This window comes from Marmota flaviventris, chromosome 5, assembly GCF_047511675.1.
Source record: "Marmota flaviventris isolate mMarFla1 chromosome 5, mMarFla1.hap1, whole genome shotgun sequence".
NCBI lineage: Eukaryota > Metazoa > Chordata > Mammalia > Rodentia > Sciuridae > Marmota > Marmota flaviventris.
Genome location: NC_092502.1, coordinates 29503099 through 29524492, shown reverse-complemented (window position 1 = coordinate 29524492; position 21394 = coordinate 29503099). Strand labels below are relative to the sequence as shown.

The window sequence follows — 21394 nt, the reverse complement described above, 5'->3', positions numbered from 1 at the left end:
TTTTGTTTTTGTTTTATGGTACCAGGGATTGAACCCAGGGGTGCTTAACCACTAAGCCACATCCCCAGCTCTTATTAATTTTTTATTTTGAAACATGGTCTCACTAAGTTGTGTAGGACTTGATAAGTTGCTGAGGCCGGCTTTGAAGTTGTGATTCTCCTGCCTCAGCCTTTTGCACCACTGGGATTACAGGCGTTCATCACTGAGCCTGGCAGGATTGGGGTATCTTAGAGATAACAGCTCTAGATATCTTGGTTGTTAAATCTTCTCTGGAAGTGTCATTTCTCCTAACAAGATTTTTACCTAGGCATAGGTGTTTGAATCTCAGGTTGCTCCCTTGACGTAAATGAGGCCCAGGAAATTTATTTTCTGGCAATTTGGAGTTGGTATCGAGGGATTTTAACCTGAATGTGGCCCTTTTATTGACTAGAGGAGTTAAAACTCTGGAGCTATTGTTGGTAGCCATTTTCCTCATGTGAACTGAAAGATGGTGTGAGCTAGACTTCAGCAGCAGTGAATAAGGAAACAGCACAAAGATGGAGTGCAGGCCACCCGGGTTGCCTGTGGCACTCCAGTCTGCTCCTGCAGCTCAGCTCCAACACCAAGTCTGCAAGACACAGACTTATTATTTAAATCAATCTCCCCTCTTCTTTTTCTTCTTCCTCCTCCCTTCCTTCCTGGAACCTTCTCTTTAAAAAGCTAAATCAAGTAGTTTTCTATTACTCAGAATTCTAACAATTCTAACTAGTGCATCATCTATTCCAGACATCTCATTGTACAGGAATAGGACCAGAAGCCCAGGGATGATGAAGTTAATTATGAAAGCCTTATTTGGTTTAGTGGGTCCCGAAAACAGCCCAGCCGTCCCTTTCAGAGGAAGTGTTCATTTCCCCAGCTCCTGGGAGTATTGGCTGCTAAAGGTTCACAGCTATGGCTCTTTCTAGGAGTTATCCCTAGTTAATAGAACTACCTCACTGTGGTTGTGCCTCTTCCCTGGGGTAGGCGGGCCTTCAATATAAGAGAACAAAGTCCCAGTCTCCTTGCCTCATCAGAACAATTCTGAAGGCTATTTCCGCTCCAGGCCCTATTGTAACTGCCTTGTAGTTCAACTGCCCTTTACCCAATCTGGCTTTCTTCACTTCCTGGAGCACTCTCTAATTTAAACCTCCTACATGCAAATCTCTGTCTCACCATCTTTCTCTCTCTGGGAATTCATCTAAAACAGTAGCTTTTTCACTCTTCTGTTGCCAGAGTAAAATATAAGAGGAGGGGGGGAAAGCTACATACAACATTTTGTGATAGAAAGCTTAAGATCCATCAAAGTCCCCTTCCAGCATCAGGAAATCTTTTCTTTTTCTTTCTTTCTTCTCTTTTTCTTTTTCTTTCTTTCTTTTTTTTTGGTACCAGGGATTGAACCCAGAGCCACTTAACCATTGAACCACATCCCAAGCCCTTTTCAAATTTGTAAATTTTGAGACAAGGTCTTGATGAGTTACTTAGGGCCTTGCTGAGTTGCTGAGGCTGGCTTTGAACTCGAGATCCTCCTATTTGGTCTCCCAAGCCGCTGGGATTATAAGTGTGCACCACCATGCCCGCAAAATCTTGTTTTTCTCATTCCAGTTTATATTTTGAAAAATGGGGTTAAGTGTGAGTGATTTTACACCTGGTTATTTCTTTAAGAGACTAAATACACATCATATTATGCATTTATTATGTTTTACAAACTTCATTCTGATCAATTACTTTTACATTCTTAAAACCCTATGCCTAATCCCTATTTAGCACTAGTTACACTACAATTGCCCACCTTCTTGCTGGTCTTCTCTACTAAATTGTTTCTGTTGTTGAATCCTACCTTGAGATTCACCTTGGGCAAATATTTAATTAATGTTGGTTGAATACATGGAGAGATTGCATTCAGTTGAAATTAAGAAAAATATTATTGCAGAAAAAAGAACTCCTAACATGAAAGCCTGAATCATATTTAACTGAATAATATATCAGAAAACTAGATATATTAACAGTAGATTGTCAGAAAAACATGTACAAAAATTTATTTTCCTTTAAAAGAATAGCATCTGAAATTTTGAGCTGGAGAAGATGTGGACTAAGCTAATGTTGACCCTTCCCTACAACAAAATGCTAGATAAGATTCAATACTAATTCCCTCTAGGATTTTATTTTGAATAATTTTAGAATGAGAAAAAAAAAATGAAAATCACTTTTTACTTTGTGTTTATGAACTCCTGGGTTTTGTTTTGTTTTGGTACTGGGGATTGAACCCAGGGGTATTTTACCACTGAGTCACAACCCCAGCCCTTTTCATTTCTTTTATTTTGAGATGGGTCTCACTAAATTGCTTAGAGCCTTCTAAATTGTTGAGTCTGGCCTTGAATTTGGGTATTTTTTAATGAATGTGTAGGACTATTATTCTATTATGGTCATTATTATTTTTTTTATGTACAAGTCCCAAATTTGACCATCAAGAGTTCCTTCAATTTAACTCCTTGTGTCTTTTTTTTTCCCAATGCTGGAGAATGAACCCTGAACCTTGTACATGCTGATAAGCACATACTTTACCACTGAGCTACACTCCCCAGACATCCTGTGTCCCATTAACATGTCCCTATTAGCCTTCCAATGCTTTGTTTTCTACCACATACAACATAGTTATGCCAGAAAGAAAAGAGATCTGAAAACTTACAATCTGTGTATTGTAAGCTGATGCTCAGGTAGTTCTGGAGGCTGTTAGAAGACTTAGAAATAAGCCCTACTTGCTACACCCAGAGAGAATGTGAGGCAACATTTCAAAATGGATGAGAAATTTCTAGAATTGATGCACAACTTGAATCCTCAGAAAGATGAAAAATGCTAAGTGTTCAGTAGGATAAGTCAACATAAGGGACTAGAACTGAGATCTCTGCGCAGGTACACAGCAACTCACAGGACTGGGACAGCCAGGATATAGGTTGAAAAACATCAACCTGAGGAAGGAGCAAGGTTCCATTGCATGGAGGAGAAATTACTGGTGAGAAGTGAAAACTGCCATACCACGTGATGATTTAGAATCAAAAATTTCTTGAGTGGCATGGAAATCTCCTAAGTACTCTCAGGGTGCCTGGCAAAGACAAGTGTAAAATCTCTTAGAAGGACATTCCCACAATCCACAACTCCACATGGGATCCTCATAGAATTAATAATGTACATCCAACATATACATATAACAAGCTGGGCACCGTGGTACATGCCTGTGATCCGAGCAGCTCAAGAGGCTCAGACAGGAGGATTGCAAGTTCAAAGCCAGTGAAGCGCTAAACAACTCAGTGAGATCCCGTCTCTAAATAAAATACAGGGGCTGAGTTTGTGGCTCCGGGGTAGGGCGCTTGTCTAGCATGTGTGAGGCACTGGGTTCGAGTCTCAGCGCTGCATATCAATAAATGAATAAAATAAATAAAATACAGAATAGGGCTGGGGATAGGGCTCAGTGGTCGAGTGCCCCTGAGTTCAATCCCCGTGCCCCCCCAAAAAGATACACATATGACAAAAGCTGACAAAACACATGAGGAAAGAATGTGTCACAAAGAGGAGTATTGATTATCTATGTAGTTGATAAAATAGGACTTTCTGAAAAGAGACTACATAAAATCAATATCTTAAATGATGAAAGATATAAAGAATCATAATGAACAAATCGCTGTGAAAAAGGAAGAGTGCATTTGATATAAAATATATAATGACTAAAAATTAAAAATGAAACTGCTGAAATAAAAAGAAGAAATACATGGGGTGTATGAATAGCAGATTAGACACAGCTGAAAAAAGAAGTAGAGCTGGATGCAGTGGCATATGCCTGTAAATCCCAGCTACCAGGAGGCTGAGGCAGGAGGACTGCAAGTTTGAGGCCAGCCTGGGCAACTTAGCAAGACCCTGTCTCAAAATTAAAAGGTCTGGGAATGTAACTCAGTAGAGTACTCCTGGGCTCAATCTCTCCAGTAAAAGAAAAAATAATTTAAAAAAAGAAAGAAAAATAAAAAGCAAAAGAGAAAAAGAAGGAAGTAGTGAATCAGAGCAGGTAATGAATTATGAAACTGAGCAAATTAACAAGAAGGAAGTGTAATGAGCAGCATAAGAAATGACTAGGGGCTGGGGTTGTGAGTCAGTGGCAAAGCACTTTTCTAGCATGTGTGAGGCACTGGGTTCGATCCTCAGCATCACATACAAATAAATAAAAAATGAAGGTCCATCAACAATTTAAAAATATTTTTTTTTTAAAAAAGAGATGACTAGCAGGAGCTTCAGAAGGAAAGAACAGAGATAATGTGAAGCAATATTTGAAAATGGATGAGAAATTTCTAGAATGTACAACTTGAATTCTCAGAAAGATGAAGAATACTAAGTGTTCAGTAGGATAAATCAAAATAAAATCTCTACCTAGAATACCGAAGAAAAGACAAAAATCTTAAAAGCAATCATAATAAAAAGAATAGATGACTGGTGGACACCTGTAATCCCAGCAACTCAGGAGGCTGAGGCAGAAGGATTGCAAGTTTTAAGCCAGCCTCAGCAATTTAGCAAGGCCCTAAGTAACTCAGTGAGGCCCCATCTCAAAAAAAAAAAAAAAAAAAAAAAGGAGGGGGCTGGGTTTGTAACTCAGTGGTAAAGGGTCCCTGAGTTCAATTCCCAGTACAAAAAAAGAAGAAGAAGAAGAAGAAAAGAAAGAAAATGCTAAATATATTATTATTGGTAGGTATTTTGTGTAAAGTAAAAAGTTAATGATCAGTGGAGGGATACTATTTATTTAGTTATTTATTTGGTACTGGGGATTGAACCCAAGTATGCTTTACCACCAAGTTACATCCCCAGCAACACCCCTGCCCTGCTTTTGGGTGGTACCAAAAACAAAACAACAACAAAAAAACAGGTCTTGCTAAGTTGCTTAGGGCCTCACTAAGTTGTGGAGGCTGGCTTAGAACTTGTGATTCTCCTTCCTCAGCCTCCCAAGTGGCTGCCTTTTTATGTTTTAAGATAGGGTCTTGCTAAGTTGCTCAGCCTGGCCTCAAACTTGCAATTCTTCTGCCTCAGCCTCCCAGGTGTGCATCAGCACGCCCTACTGGAGAGGCGATGTTTAAATGTAAGCTGATTAACAAATATATTAAAAGAAATTGCCTTCATCACCTCCCCCAATTTCATCATGCCCATATTTTAATTCCTCCCTCCCACTTGTCCTCATGCCCTTATCCCTTGGCAACCACTGATCTGCTTTGTGAGGATAGATGTTTTCATTTTCCTTAAGTAAATATCTAGGAGAGGAAAATATGCAAGTGCTGTGAGTGAACTATGCCATTAACATAGACAAACACTTTTGTGTCTTTCCACAATGGCAGAATTTATTGAATGACAATAAATTCAGAAGCCTCACTAAGTTGCAATCATCTGGGGGTGACCAGATAGTCAGAAGCTGGGCAATCAAAAGTTCTTTTATTCTATTCCAATCTTAATTTCTTTTTTTTTTTAAAGAAAGAGAGAATTTTTTAATATTTATTTTTAGTTTTCGGCGGACACAACATCTTTGTATGTGGTGCTGATGATCAAACCCAGGCCGCACGCATGCCAGGCGAGCGGGCTATCGCTTGAGCCACATCCCCAGCCCTTAATTTCTTTCTTTTTTTTTTAATTTATTTTTTAGTTTTAGATGGACACAATATCTTTTTTTTTTAATGTGGTGCTGAGGATCGAACCCAGTGCCTCGCGCATGCCAGGTGAGCCGCTACCACTTGAGCCACAACCCCAGCCTCTCCAATCTTAATTTCTAATATCTGCAATACTCAAATCACACATCCTACAAGTTATACATATTCATCTGTATATCACAGAAAGATCACGGAAGGGTGAAGGTAACTGCAGGGCTACAGGATGCTGTGCCAAGGGCACAGGTAAAGAGCAGATAGTAATGCAGAGTTGAAGAATCACTGGAGGTGGAAGAATAAAATTTTTAAGGAACCAAGGTCCTCACTTGCTGTACTACTGAGCTACATCTCCAGCCCTATAGTCTTAGTTTTGCATGTAAGTCAATTTTTAATTAATTTTTGTATATGGTATGAAGTATGAATCAAAGTTCTTATTTTTGGTTATGAGTATACAATTTTACTCTCCTTTGTCATGACTGGTTTAGCTTTTTATGGATCTTCATTATTCCCCATAAAATTTTGAGTAAGTTTTAGAACAGTTCCAAAAGGAAAAAAAAAAAAAAGACCTGTTGGAATTTTATTTGCAATTACAATGAATTTAGAGATCAGTTTGAAGAGAATGTGGGCACACAATGTTTCTCCAATTATCTCACTGAAACTCTTGCCAAAGTCATCAAAGTCACTTCCATGTTGTTAAATCCAACTGGTGATTCTTAGTCCCAATCGTACTTGACCCATGAACAGCATTTGGTAAAGGAGATAACCTCTTTTTCAATGACGCTTGGTTTCCAGGGCTGTATATCAGGGATAAGCAACCTTTTTTTATGTAAAGAACAACCAAACAGAAACTTTTGACTTTGTTAACTATGTAGTGTCTGCTGCAGTTACTGACTCTGCTATTGTAGAGTGAAAGCAGTAGACTATGGAAATGAAGGAGCATGTGTTCAATAAAATTTTATTTACAAAAAAAGATAATAAGTCAGATTTATCCCTTACGCTCCAAAGTTTGTTGATCTTTTCCTCTGTATTTTCTTTGTTTCATCCTACCTTACTGGAAACTTCTGTCTCTTCTGTTGTTGCTCCCTAACTCCTTAACCTGTTAACACAAAGTGTCCCAAGATCCATCCCTTTGCTTTTTTCTCCATAAGCAGTTTCTTGGTGACGCTTGCCAACGTTACGATTTTAAGTACTTGGTTTATGTTCATGACTCCAAATTTCTATCTCCAGATCACTTATTGAACTCTAAATATTTTATCTAATGTCCTTTTAACATTTGCACTTGGACGTCTAATAGCCATCTTAATGCGTATCCAAAACTAAACTCTTTTTGTTTAGACACAATATCTTTATTTTATGTGATGCCTCATATGCTAGTGCCTCACGCATATGAGACAAGTGCTCTACCACTGAGCTACAACCCCAGCCCCAAAACTAAACTCTTGATCTTTCTTCACATATCTACTCATCTTCAACATTATATTATTATGGGCTTGCTAGAGAAACAGAATAGGACATACATCTACATTTACCTATCTACATCTATAGATATGAGGAGATTCAGTATAGGAATTGGCTTGTGTAGTTACAAAGGCCAAGAAGTCCTACAATCTGTCATCTGCAAACTGGAGAATAGAAAAAATGGTTGTGTAAGTCTTGAGTTCAAGAGCCTTAGAATAAGGGTCTGATGGTATAAGTTCTGGCCTAAGCCTGAAAGCCTGGCAACTGGGAGCAGCAATGTCAGAAGACAGATGTCTTAGCTCAAGCAGAGAACAAATCCAATCTTCTGACACCCTTTTGTCTATTCCAGTCTTCCATAGATTGGATGATGTCAGTCCATATTGGTGAGAACAATATATATATATATACACACACACATATATTTATTTCTCACTAGTAACCAGTAAATACAAATTAATATACCATTTCATATCCACCAGCTTGATAAAAACAAGAAAAGTCATAACAAATACAGTGAGAATGTAGAGAAATGGGACTTCTCATTGTTGAGTAAACTGGCACAATAACTTTAAAGAACGATTTAAAAATTTCTTGAAAAGTTGAATACACACATATCCTATGACACAACAGTTCCTTTCCTAGTATACATCCAGACAAACTTTTGCAATGGGTGTAAGAATTTGTGTGCTTTTTTTTTTTCAAATTGGTTTGCAATATGAAAAAACTGGAAACATTATTATCCATTGGATTAGTTTATTCTTATCATAAATAAAATGTAAAAGTGAAAGAGCTGTTCATGCAACAATAAAGACAAGTTTCTGGAACAATATATAATAAAAAAGATGCAGAATACATAGAACATAACACCACTCATTTGCATTTTAAAACCACGATAGCATTTTTTGTTTTTTAATACAGAAATTTCCATATATGATATATCCGAGTATACATTAGTATTTTTTTAGCTCTTTATGAATTGAATATGTACATTTTAAGTTTTGATGTCAACCCTTTCAAAAAGGCCCTCTAATTAATCAACATGCCTTTGAAGATAGTGCCCATTTCCCCCCCAAAACTTTACTCTTTACAAATATAGAGTATAATTTCTTCTTTAAGTTGTAACAATTTGGAAGTATTTAAATTTACATTCACTAGAGACCATATAAATATTTTTTTGTTTTGTTTTTGAACCCAGGGGTGCTCAACCACTGAGCTACATCCCCAGCCCTTTTTATGTTTTGAAACAGAGCTGCTTAGGGCCTCACTAAGTTGCTTAGGCTATCTTAGAACTTGCAATCCTCCTGCCTCAGCTTCCAGCACTGCTGGAATGACAGGTGTGTGCCACCACACCCAGTAAGACAATATTTTTTGTTTTCTATTTATTTATATAATTTTCCTGTTTTGCACTGAGTTACATTTTGCTAATGGATTACTAGAAGCACCTTTTTTCTTAACTACTTTAATCATTATAGAAGAGGCTTATAATTTTCTCTACAGTCTATAGTGGCTTCCACAGAACACACAAGTTTTACATTTTTATGTAGACATATCAATCTGTTGGGATTTCAAGATTAAATTTTAAAGAATTGTCCTTACAATTTTCAGTTGTCCCAACTAGGAACATAGTATCTCTCATTTTTAAGTGTTACATTTTTTTTTTTTTCAGTCTATTCCTAAGTATATAATTTGCTATTTTAAATAAGATCTTTTTTTCCCACTGTATTTCTAGTTACAGCTGATAAATAAAGCTATATTAATTTTGATTTATCCACTTTTGAAATTTCCATTTGTTTACACTTGCATTTAAGTTATTTTCCATAAAACTTATTTGCCTTGTTGATGAGTATAGAAATGCCATCTATTCTTAATTGTGTGCTTTCCGGACACTGTAATGATATTGAAAGATCCTTCTACAGGAAAAATGAGAACCAACTTAAGAGAAGTGTGACTCAGCCCTTAATTTTAATGTTCTGGATTAGATGTTATACAAACTACCTGCCATATTCTCACTAAATTTTAATCTTCAGTGAAGGAGTCTTAGCTACCTATGCTTGCCAAATCTGATTCTCCTGCCATCCACCTTTTTTTATTTCAAGATTACAAACTCCTGCTGGGCCTCTGAGCCTAGGTTATCTCCAACTGGAATGCATACGATCCATTATCACTATGTTTCAATAATCAAAGTGGAAAATTATATTTGGGCCACAAAAATCCAGTGGGAACATGAGAAACTTTAAAAACAAAAAAACTAAATAAAAAAGATTTAGTTAAATGTTGGCATTGTTTAAGAGAGAAGGTTAGGGGGCTGGAGATGTGGCTCAAGCGCTCTCGCCTGGCATGTGTGCGGCCCGGGTTCGATCCACCACATACAAACAAAGATGTTGTGTCTGCTGAAAACTAAAAAATAAATATTAAAAAAAAAAAATTCTCTCTCTCCCCCCCTCTCTCTCTCTTAAAAAAAAAAAAAAAAGAGAGAGAAGGTAGGTGCCTAGATAATCATTCTCAAAGTTTTTACAAAGGGTTTACAAAATAAACACTACATAAGTATAGTAATTTATACTCTCTAGAATCCTGACTCTTGCCCTTTGTTTTATAACAGACCAAGAACTCATAAACCATTTTGTTATTTAATGAAATTATTAAACAACTCATTAAAATTTATTTGAAATATGCATATGTTATCTAAGGAAAGGGTGCCAAATCTTTCAAAATTCTGTACCAGTCAAGCCTATTATTGATATGTTGATATACTTCACAGGAACTTTATAATCTTAAGGAATTAAAGTACAATATTCTACCTACCTATTTCTATTATATGCATATTTTAAAGAAAATCTCTAAGCAATAAGCTTTAACAAAATAAAAATACAATTATTAATCTTTACTACTAATGATGACTAGTTTATAAAAAAGTTTGATGAGATACTTAAATGAATGTGAGTAAAAAATGAAACCAAATAATTCAATTTCTTAAAAGTCTTGAGCTTCTACACGTTTAATGGTACTGAAAAATTATAGTATATTATACATAATATATATAATTCCATTCGCATAGTAAAAATTAAATACAAAGATGAAAATTTATGAATCTTTTGACGTGTATAATTCATTTCACAGATTACTAACTTATCCCCTCAAAAGTATTAGGATGCGCTAGGTATGGTGGTGCATGCCTGCACCCCCAGGGATTTGGGAGGCTGAGTCAGGAAGATTGCAAATTCAAAACCAGCCTTAGCAACTTAGTGAGGGCCTAAGCAACTTTGCAAAACCCTGTCTCTAAATAAAATATAAAAAGGGCTGGGGGGTGTGGCTCAGTGGTTAGGCATTTGGGTTTAATCTCTGGCACCAAAAAAAAGATTTAAGATGCATAAAGGGTAGTCTCTGGTTTAATACTGAGTGTACTACATCTAAATAATTTTGATAATTTTTTGATTTTCTAAAATTTAATTTGTTTTCCAATTTGACATTTTATATCCTGTATAGATACACCAATGTTTTGCTAACAAATAAACTTGCATTGAGAATCTTGTAAAAAATGTAAAACACTGTATCATCATCAAATGGGAGAATGTTCACTATCAAATTGGAGAGAACACTCTATTCATTGAGAAAGGGAACGATAAAGATACACAGATAAATGAGAAACAAGAAGAATGTTAATACAATTTTATAGCTTCTAGCATTAGATGGTAGAATGCTAGGGCCTTCTGTGATTCTTCAGTCTCATCCCAAGGATGGGATATGTAGAAGAAGAAAAGTCATTTAAGTTTTATTGATATAAGCAAAGTGAATATAGCCATATGTTACATTTGCACAGTAAAGTCAACTGTGGTCTAAATACAGCTAATTCTAGTAAGGCCATACCCAGTTTGATTGAGCCCACCATTTCTTTAAAACAATTAGGGTTTCTTTATTCCATAGTGACTCTAAGTGATTTTGAGGTTTTACTCATCTGTCTTTAGAAGACTGATTAAAAATGTCTTTATAAGGACACAGAGAACCTCTCTATTGTCTAAAAAAAAAGCTATAATTATTTATTAGCTTCAGAAATAATTCCAGTATTCAGGAAACAAAGAATACCTTCTGTGGAGAGCCGTGACTCCTTTGGCCATTTTAATAATTTGGAGACTAAACATTAATTTAATCTAATAATTTACATCTAATAATTAAATTTTCCATGGGAGGAAAACTTACAACTTTTCAAAACACTAAATATTCAAATAACCTTGGTAAGAGCAGAACACTTATAAAGGTCTAAAAGAAGTGAATATGATATACCTCCCTAAGCTTTACTTTATAAAATTTGATTTTCAATGTAAATAAATTACCTTCTCTAATGTCCTTTAAAAATACTTAACTATAGAGCTGAGGATATAGCTCAGTGGCAGAGCAATTACCCAGCATGAATAGGCCATGGGTATAATCCCCAGCACCACAAAAATCAAAACCAAAACCAAAACCAAAACTATGTTCTGTAGTTCTTAGCAATGTCCTTTTAATGTAGAATTAAATTATGATGTTACTCTTTAATTCATTCATTTTCAATATTTCTAGGACTTTTGCCAGTTACACATTTTATAGTTAAAATGTACAAAGTCTGGTTTTATCCTAGAAAATTCATTGCTTCTGAGTTGGTGCATCACAGTATGGTACATTTTCTAGAAGAAGATCTTTCCTAGGGACCAATTCTAAAAGAAAAACAGAGAGAATAATTACAATTATTAAAATTAGAATTATAGTTATATAGTCATTATATTAGAATTAAATATAAGTATAGTCATTTCCCCCTAAAATGTATAAAAGTAAAATATTTAGTGTTAAGATAATCTTCTGGAATGGTCCTTACCTTAAGTCACTTCTTAGAGCAATGAAAAACAATAAGCTTCAGTGACTAAATGCATCTGGCAGTATGAGAAAATTTTAAGGGCACTGATTTTATTTCACATTAGAGTTGAGAAGCCTCTTGCTTGTATTTGTTTTAGTTTTAGAGGATGGGACCAATTGGCATTTTCTCTTAAAGAGCCTCTGCAAGGCTCTTTAAGGAACTCTTAATCAATTAGGTTTTAGGCTGCAAAGAATACCCCTTAACTAAATAATAGTTCAATCCATCTTGCTTTGCAGGTGAACTAGTAAATCTGCACTCAATTTCTTTTTCAGTACCTTGTTGAAAGCAGGAAGAACTAACCAGCATGTACTGACATTCTGGCAATTTCTCTTAGCTGTAGCCTCAGGTAGTACTTGGTTTGTGTCCTAAGAAATAGAAAGAGGCCCTGACCTTATGTTTTACCACTATATGGGTCACAAACTTAAAGCCTATAGTGGTCAGGTCCATGATAATCATACTCTCTTCTACCCTTACTTTTCACTCTCTACTTTCACATTTTAAGTTGTGTAATCTTCAGTACCTCACTTCTTGAGAAAACTTCTGTTGGTTTTAAACACATGTGGACTAGGACTGATTAAGCAAGAAAAAAAAAAAAAAACACACATTATTAATAGGTTTTTCATCTATTCATGGCATTGTTGTGAGGGCTAAAGAATCTGACAGGTTTGAGACTGTTTTCAGAAAAACAGCAAAACCATACCCTAGAACTGGCCTAATGATTAAAAACTGCCACTCCAATGGAGCACTAGAAGAAACTGCCACCATTTTTAACCTTATGAAACACAATGTGCTATACTTCAGATGCTGCCAGAAACAACATTCCTATATCTCCCCTGCCACCAAATCCATGCCACTTTCCCATGAGGACCTGATCCTATAACCACTAATGCTATTCCTGCCAGTAAAAGAGATCTGTGCCAAGCCTCTGCCCTCAAGGTCATTTCTTCTGTTTGTTTGTTGGGGATTGAACCAAGGGCCTCATGCATATGAGGCAAATCTTCTGTCTCTGAACTACACCGCTAGCCCCTCAAGTCCACTGCTGAACATGGATAAGGTGTGAGCTATCTATATCAAATGCTTGTGTCAGAAATGCAAAGGAAACTGAGGAACTGAATTTTCTTTATTCTATCTTGAGGATCTAGAACTTATGCAGATGAAAATTCCTAAGACAAAGGAAGACATTCAAAGAGTGGTAAATAACCAGAAAGCCTCTCGAATATCCACTACTCTATCCCTTCACTCAATTCTTCTTATTGTGTGATCTTTGGAATCAAAGGATACTCTATAATTGAATTTTTCTGTATTCATTAACTGCTAACACTTTAATTAGGCCAAACATACCACAGGTGTATTTACATAGTATATACTATTTTTCTATAATTTTATTTTATTGATTGTAAAATCTCTGACTTTGCTCTCTATGTTAGATGCCAAATACTATTAACCACATGAATCTATTTGACATTGTCAGATCTTTGATAAGGAACTGCACTGAGATCATGGTTTATTTCCTGTACTTTATAGGACCCTGAAAGCCTTATCTACTCTGGTCATATTATATGCATAATTTACAAAGTACTTCTTTTGAAATAAAAAGGCTTTAGCTCAATTATAAACCAAAATCAAAATTAAGGGCAGGAGTTTTTAAAAAAATCTATTATGAGTAGCATAGTTTATAAGAGTATGGCAATCAGAGAGACACTTTGGATATCAATAATTTATAAGATGTTAAAATATTTAACTCTGAAGTTACAGAAATGTTGCTAAATATATCAAGAACATAAATATAAATGATAAGTTGAAATTAGAGGCTGGGATTGTAGCTCAATGGTGGAGCACTTGTCTTGCATGTGTGAGGCACCAGATTCGATCCTGAGCACCCACATAAAATAAGTAAATAAATAAAAGTATTGTGTCCATCTACAACTAAAAATATTTTTTAAAAAAAGGCGGGGGCGCTGGGGAGACAGCTCAGTGGTAAAGCACCCGCCCAGCATGCATAAGGCCCTAAGTGCAATCCCCATCACCACATAAAAAATAAACAACAATAAAAAATAATATTTAAAAAAGAAGTTAGAGAACTTTAGAAAACTAAGTGTTTTCTTCCAAGAATCTATCCTTGCATATGGGGATCTGCTTATGTGCCTCTCTTACAGCATTGAAGGACTGAAGGAACATTTAAGAGCATTCTCCATAAATTCTAGTGCCCAGCACAAAGAATATTCAATAAGTGTTTACTGAATCACATTAATTTGCCTTTAAATACAAATTCTAAGATAGTTGTAGGTAATGACAAATGTAAATAAATGAAAAGGCAGAAATTTAAAAACACATTTGAAAAAAGATTGCTTTTTTTTGTGTGTGTGTGGTACTGGGGATTTATCCCAGGAGTGCTCTACCACTGAGTCACTTCCCCAGCCCATTTTATTTGTTTTTTATTTTGACACAGGGTCTCAAAATAAAAAAGTTGCTTAAAGTCTTGCTAAGTTGCTGAGGCTGGCTTTGAACTTGCAATCCTCCTGCCTCAGCCTCCTAAGTCACATTACAGGCATGGTCCACTGTGTCTGGCTTCTAGTGCATTTGAAAAAAATGTATCACACCAATTTTCAAAGCACATTCCCATTTTGTTTGTCTTACATATATGCCACAGAAGAAGTTAAAAACTATGGATGATCCTATTCAAAAACTATATACCAGGAGCTGGGGATATAGCTCAGTTGGTAGAGTACTTGCCTCGCATGCACAGGGCCCTGGGTTCAATCCCCAGTACCACAAACAAAAACAAAAACAAAACTATATACCATTAATATATAGTCACATGAAGTTCTGAGTTTTCTTGATACAATTTTTATGCATAAATTTGGTAACTATCTATAGAATGTATGATAGATAAAGGTCAATTCTAAAACCATTTGACTAATATCCATGTTACGTCAATAATCAAAGAGAAAGCAATTGTGGAACAATGAGTTAATTTCAGTATTTTTCTAAGTCATAGTTAAAGGCTCTGCGACCAATGATAAGAATGGTATGAATCAAATGTTATGATTAATTCAAATTCATGCAATTAAGATGATACAGAAAAAAAAATCACAAAAACTAGCCAGTACTTGGGGAAAATAAGCAGTTTCCACAACATTTTTAAAAGATTTTTTCAAAATAAGAAAATTTTCCCAAAATGATTAAATTGTCATGTCTATAATAAAGAACTTTGAAATCACACACCATGATAAAGGAAGTTAGTTTTTAAAAAGGAAAAAAATTACAAATTATATAAGATAAGGAGTTCTTGCTGAGTGAAATTCAATATTTAATTTTCAGTACAGATAATATTTAGAATGGAAGGAAAAGATAAATTTAGAATTCATGCACAATTGCAAAAATGCAGTTTCATTTTATTATTTTCACTCTCTATTACCTTCATGTTGAGATATATAGATGTATATACATACACATCTAGAGAGACTCATAATCACAATTCTCAATTTTCTAAACAAGAAGCAGAATTTTATTTCTCATTTTTATATGCAGGGTAGACACTGGTAAAATATTCAGAGGAATTTGCCTAACATAACTTAATGGAATCAAATCTGTTCCATTTTGAACCTACAGAATAAAGGAGGAAAAAAAAAAAAAAAACATGGCAGGCACAGTGGTGCATGCCCAGTGCCTCAGGAGGCTGACATAGGAGGATAGCAAGTTCAAAGCTGGCCTCAGCAACTTAGCAAGCTGGTAAACAACTCAGTGAGACCCTGTCTCTAAATAAAATACAAAAAAGGGCTGGGGATGTGGCTCAGTGGTTGAGCGCCCCTGGGTTCAATAACCCCCATACAAAAAAAAAAAAAAACCCCAACAAACTATGGTGTTGAAAGTCAGGATAATGGCTACTATTGTGGGAAGAAGGTTACTAGAAAAAACATGAGGATATGAAGAGACTTTGGGGATGCTGGTAATATACAACTTGATGTGGATGTTAGGTCTTTCACTTGGTGAAAATTCAATGAGTTGTACAATTATATATTGTGTACTTTTCTGTATATTTCCAATAGTCTATTTAAAAGCAATGATTTTGGCTGAGGATGTGGCTCAGTGGTCAAGTGCACCCCTGAGTTATATCTCCAGTTTCCCCCCCCCCCACCCAAAGAAGAACTTTAAAAGCAATGATTTTCTTTTCTTTTTTTTTTTAACATTTATCTTTATTTTATTTTTATGTGGTGCTAAGGATTGAACCCAGTGCCTCACGCATGCTCCACGAGCACTCTACCTCTGAGCCACAACCCCAGCCCCCTAAAAGCAATGATTTTCAATGTCATTGTTTTTTGTTGCTATTATCCCCCAAAATATTTCAGGGAGTGAAAACAATATATAATGTGAAATGAGATTCTACTGAATCCCATAAAGAGTCTCAAGGTATAATGGAGAATTCTTAATTATATTTCCATTTCCTATAATCCCAATTCTTCTGAATTAAAATAATTACAGAATAAAAGGTAAAAATTAGATTTAGTCTAGGTAAGTGATACATGAGCCTAGAAAAATTAAGAATCCCAAATAAATATGATGAAAATAGTAGTAATGTTTTTGTAACTACAGTTTTACAAATATAATCAGGGTATAAATTTAAAAATTAAAATGAAATCTGGTATAACAAAGTTTCATAATTCGGCATTTTTAGACTACCTTATAAATGCATACAATAAATATTGTAGTGCCTGGCAAAATCAAGCAGTTTTACTTATTAACATTAAAAGTGCTGTAATTAAGAGGTAATGTGAGGTATGGTGGCACATGCTTGTTGGCCCAGCTACTCAAGAGGTTAAGGCAGGAGGATTACAAGGGCCCAGGAATTTGAGTACAGCCTGAACAAATAGCAAGACCCCATCTTTTAAAATAAAAGCAAACAAACAAACAAATAAAAGTGTTATAACATTCAATATTTCAAAACACATTGCAGTCAGAATTTTTTTTTTTTTTACTTACTCAGGGTATTGTGGTCTGTGTGAATGCCTTGTATAACAGATGTTCTGAGCAACAGTTCAACATCAGAACCTATTTTCATTAGCTGTTAAAAAAAAAAAAACCTTTTAGGAGTTTTATGTATATGTTTAATTTTTTAAAATATTTCTGTTTATTTATTTTTATGTGGTGCTGAGGTCAAACCCAGTGCCTCACATGTGCGATGCAAGTGCTCTGCCACTGAACCACAGCCCCAGCCCTGAATGTTTAATTGAAATCTACAGTTTTACTACAATTTCTTCTTAGATAATATTGCTTTTAACTTTTTGCAACTATTCCAAGTACACAAAAAGCTCATATAGTTTTACATGATGTTCCAAAATAGATTTAGAGTATTTTTGGTAATAATGCATATTTTAAAATGCACAATAGTTGGGCAGAGGTTTGACTTTTTTTTTTCTTTATATAGTTGAATGTTCTGAACATTAGAAAGAGTGTTGGCTTAGGAGTCAGAATCCCTGGAATCCAACTCCAGCTCTGTCATTAAGGAATGGCTTTGGGTTAACTACCCACTCTTTTTCAGTTTCAGACCTCATCAAATGCAAAATTAATAACTGGACTAAAACAGTGATTCCTAAAGCTGTGGACCCTTGAGGGTCTTTGAAATTCTTTCAGGGATCTGAAAGTATTATGAACACAATCAAAATTGTTTTCATAATACTATATATATAGCCTTCTGCATTGTTTGTGAGTAGTAAAGCTTTCTCTGATACCTTTTTTTCTGGGGCTGGGGGATTAAACCTAGGAGACTCTATCACTGAGCTACATCCCCAGCCCCTTTTCTTAAGATTTTTATTTTAATATGGGATCTCACTAAATTGTTCAGGACCTTGACAAGTTGCTGAGGCTGGCCTCAAACTTGCAATCCCCCTGCCTCAGCCTCCAAGTTGCTGGGATTATAGGTATATGCCTCCACGCCCAGCAAAAATACCATTTTATACAAAGAGCTGTGATTATTTAGACTTAGATATTTGTCAGACATCTTGAACATGAATGAAATGAGTATATCACTTCAAGAAAACAATTGATAGTATTTGCTGACAATGATGAAATTCAAGCTTTCCATTAAAAATTGGAATTCTGGAGAACTTGTATCTGCTATATGAGCTTGAAAGCTTTGCAATAAAGATTTTTCTGATGAGATAGATATTAATATTAATAGATGTAATTTAAAAATATCATACAATGGCTGAGTGTAATGGCACACATGTGTAATCCCAAAGATTTGGGAGGCTGTGGCAGGAGGATTGCAAGTTTGAGGCTAGCCTCAGCAACTTAGTGAGGCCCTATCTCAAAATAAAAAAGGGCTGAGGATGTAGCTCAGTGGTTAAGCACCCCTGAGTTCACTCCCTGGTATACCCCACCCCCCGCAAAAAAAAAATATACACACACACACACACACACACACACACACACAATGAACTACATTAACACATTTGGAAAATCTGTCTTTTCATGAAACTGTATTTTCCAAATCACCATTGTATGGTGTTATACAATCATACATAGGTTAAAAAAAAAAAATCTGTTTAAAAGAAAAGAGATTAAAATTCACCGGTCTAGCTGGGCACAAATTTGAAGCTAACCTGGTCAACTTAGTGTCTCAAACTTTAAAAATTTTAAAAATAAAAGGGCTGGGATGTAGCTCAGTGATAGAGTGCCCCTGGGTTCAGTCACCAGTATTGGTACATGGCAGCGGGGAGTCATTATTCTACTAAATGAAGCTCTGAGTAAGAAAAGCCCTAAGTGAAAAAGAACTTAGCAGGAAGAGGTTAACAGTATAAAGGCTTTGAGACACTGAAGTTCTTTGTAGATTCAAGAACCCTCAAAATAAGGCACTGTGACTGAAAAGTAAGAGGGTACATGATTCAATTGAGGTGGGAATCAGATTCAGTCAAGTAGATATATAATCTTGTAGATCATGATAAGCATCAAAACTTTTTTTTTTTTTTTTTTGCGGGGGAATGTGGGGGTGATGCAGAAGATTGAACACAGGGCCATGGGCACACCAGACAAGGGATCTACTACTGAGTTACATCCCCAGCCAGTAGATTTTTTTTTTTTTTTAAAGGGGATAAAGATTGTGAATATAAGAGTGACCTGATGTGTGTCTTCTTAATGGATCACTCCCTTGACAATAGGGAGCGAAGGTGGATGCAGGGAGTCCTGGTAGGAGGCTGATGCAATAATGCAGGGAGAGATGATGGTGGCTTGGATGAGGTGATAATGAGGGAGATCATAAGTGGCTGAATTCTGGATCTATTTTGAAGCTTAAACCAATAAGATCTATTGACAGATTGGATATGTGACAGGACAGCAGTCAAAAAAGAAAATGCCACCATTTTTGGTTTGAGAATCAAAAGGAGGGAGTTTCCACTAGCTAACGTGGAGAAGGCTATGGGAGAGCAAGCCCTACCTCCTGACTCCAGAAAGGGGCCTAGCAGAGTACCGAGGAAGACAAATGAGTCTTTTCTTCCATTGGAGGTGATAAACTGAGTTAAATCCTAGAGCTAAGGCTGAAAATAGGTAAGATGTGGAAGAAGAGATGTGGGGGATCAGAGATGAGAAAGAGTTGGTCTGTATGAAATCTAGAGCCTCCCCCCGAAAAATCCATTGGTTTACAGATAACAAAGTTCCATATCCCAAGGGACCTTTAAGAAATTGCCACTTGTCAAGATATAGTATCAAAGAATATTCACAATTATTTGAAAAGGCTATTACATACTTCTACCCTTTCCCAACTATATATCTGTGTGAGACTGGACTTTCTTCAACCTAAAAAACATGTTGTAGAGGGCTGGGGTTGTGGCTCAGTGGTAGAGTGCTTGCCTAGCATGTGTGAGGCACTGGGTTCAATCTTCAGCACCACATACCAATAAATAAATAAATAAAAGTATAATTAAAAAAAAAACATGTTGTAGAGATTCAATAAAGAAGATGTCTACTTCTACTGAAGCAGACATTAAAGAGATTTACAAAGATGCAAAATGATGTCACCCTTCTCATTAAATTTTTTTAAAAAGTTATTTTTCATAAATAGTAATTTCTTTTTAAAAAATATTTAAACTTTAAGATCATTTCTACATGTAATGGGTTTATTTTTATTTTTTTTTTAATTTTTTTAAACTTGTTTATAGACCTTTATTTATTTGTTTATATGTGGTGTTGAGAATCGAACCCAGTGTCTCACACATGCCAGGCAAGTGCGCTACCGCTGGGCCACAGACACAGCCCAATAATGGGTTTATTAATGTTATTTTAAAATGAATCAATATACTTTTAAAGAAATTGTAGGTTTAAGTTTCTAATATGTTAAATAGCTTTCTGAAGTCCTCTATTTTATTTTTAAAAATATTTTTTAGTTGTAGATGGACAAAATACCCTTATTTTATTTGTTTATTTTTATGTGGTGCCAGGGATCAAACCCAGTGCCTCACACATGCTAGGCAAGCACTCCACCACTGAACCACAACCCCAGCCCATTTTATTTTTATTTTATATTTTATTTATACCATTAAAATCATACATAGTATATGGGTTCAATTTTACAAAATTACACATATAAGGAATTTGATTTCAGTCCCTATTCCTCTCTTTTTCCTCCTATTCTCCCTCTCCCTATTCTCCACCTACTCTACTGATCATCCTTTTGCTTGTTTATTTATTTATTTGTTTGTTTGTTTATTTATTTATTTATTTCCCAGCACTCCACACATGCTAGGCAAGACTCTACTGCTGAGCCACAACTTCAGCCCCTTCTTTATTTATTTTTGATTGGTACTTTCAGCACATACATAAAAGTAAAATTCCCTTTGGTCCATTTATATATGAATATAACATGACTTTGTTAAATTCATTCTGTGTTTCTTTCCCTTTCCCTTCCTTGCTCCCTCTCATTCTCCTACTTCTACTCCACTGATCTTCCCTTTATCTTTATGATACCCAATTCCCTCCTCCATTGTTTTTTTTTTCCCCTTATTTCGCTCTATCTTCTACATGAGAGAAACATCTGACCCTGGATTTTCTGAGTCTGACTTATTTGGCATGGTTTTCTCCTTTTCCATCCATTTACTGGCAAATATCATTATTTCATTCTTCTTTTTGGCTAAGTAAAACTCCTTAGTGTATATATGCTATATTTTTTTTATCCACTCATATATTGATGGGCATCTGGACTGATTCCATAATTTGGCTATTGTGAACTGTGCTGCTATACATACTGAGGTGGATGTATCATTACAGTATGCTGATTTTAGTTCTTTTGGATAAATGCTAAGGAGTGGGATGACTGGGTCATATGATGTTTCCAGTCTCAGTTTTCTGAGGAACCTCCACACTACTTTCCAAA

The 21394-nt window shown here is 35.6% G+C and overlaps 1 protein-coding gene and 1 non-coding gene across 6 annotated transcripts in view; one reads left to right on the top strand and one right to left on the bottom strand.

Annotated features, from left to right (window-relative positions):
- Nucleotides 1–8743: 8743 nt before the first annotated feature.
- Lyrm7 (LYR motif containing 7) overlaps nucleotides 8744–21394 on the bottom strand; it is a 28149-nt gene continuing 15498 nt past the window's right edge. For all 5 annotated transcript variants that reach the window (XM_027954792.2, XM_027954793.2, XM_027954795.2 and 2 more), the window contains 2 exons: nucleotides 17011–17092; nucleotides 8744–11833 (listed from right to left, as the gene is read on the bottom strand). In XM_027954792.2, the coding sequence (XP_027810593.1) occupies nucleotides 11763–11833; nucleotides 17011–17092 (153 nt within the window). In that variant the 3' untranslated portion in view covers nucleotides 8744–11762. The remainder of the gene's footprint in view (nucleotides 11834–17010; nucleotides 17093–21394) is intronic.
- Nucleotides 14732–14805, top strand: Trnaa-cgc (transfer RNA alanine (anticodon CGC)). Its single transcript has one exon. It is a non-coding gene; the product is annotated as a tRNA-Ala (tRNA).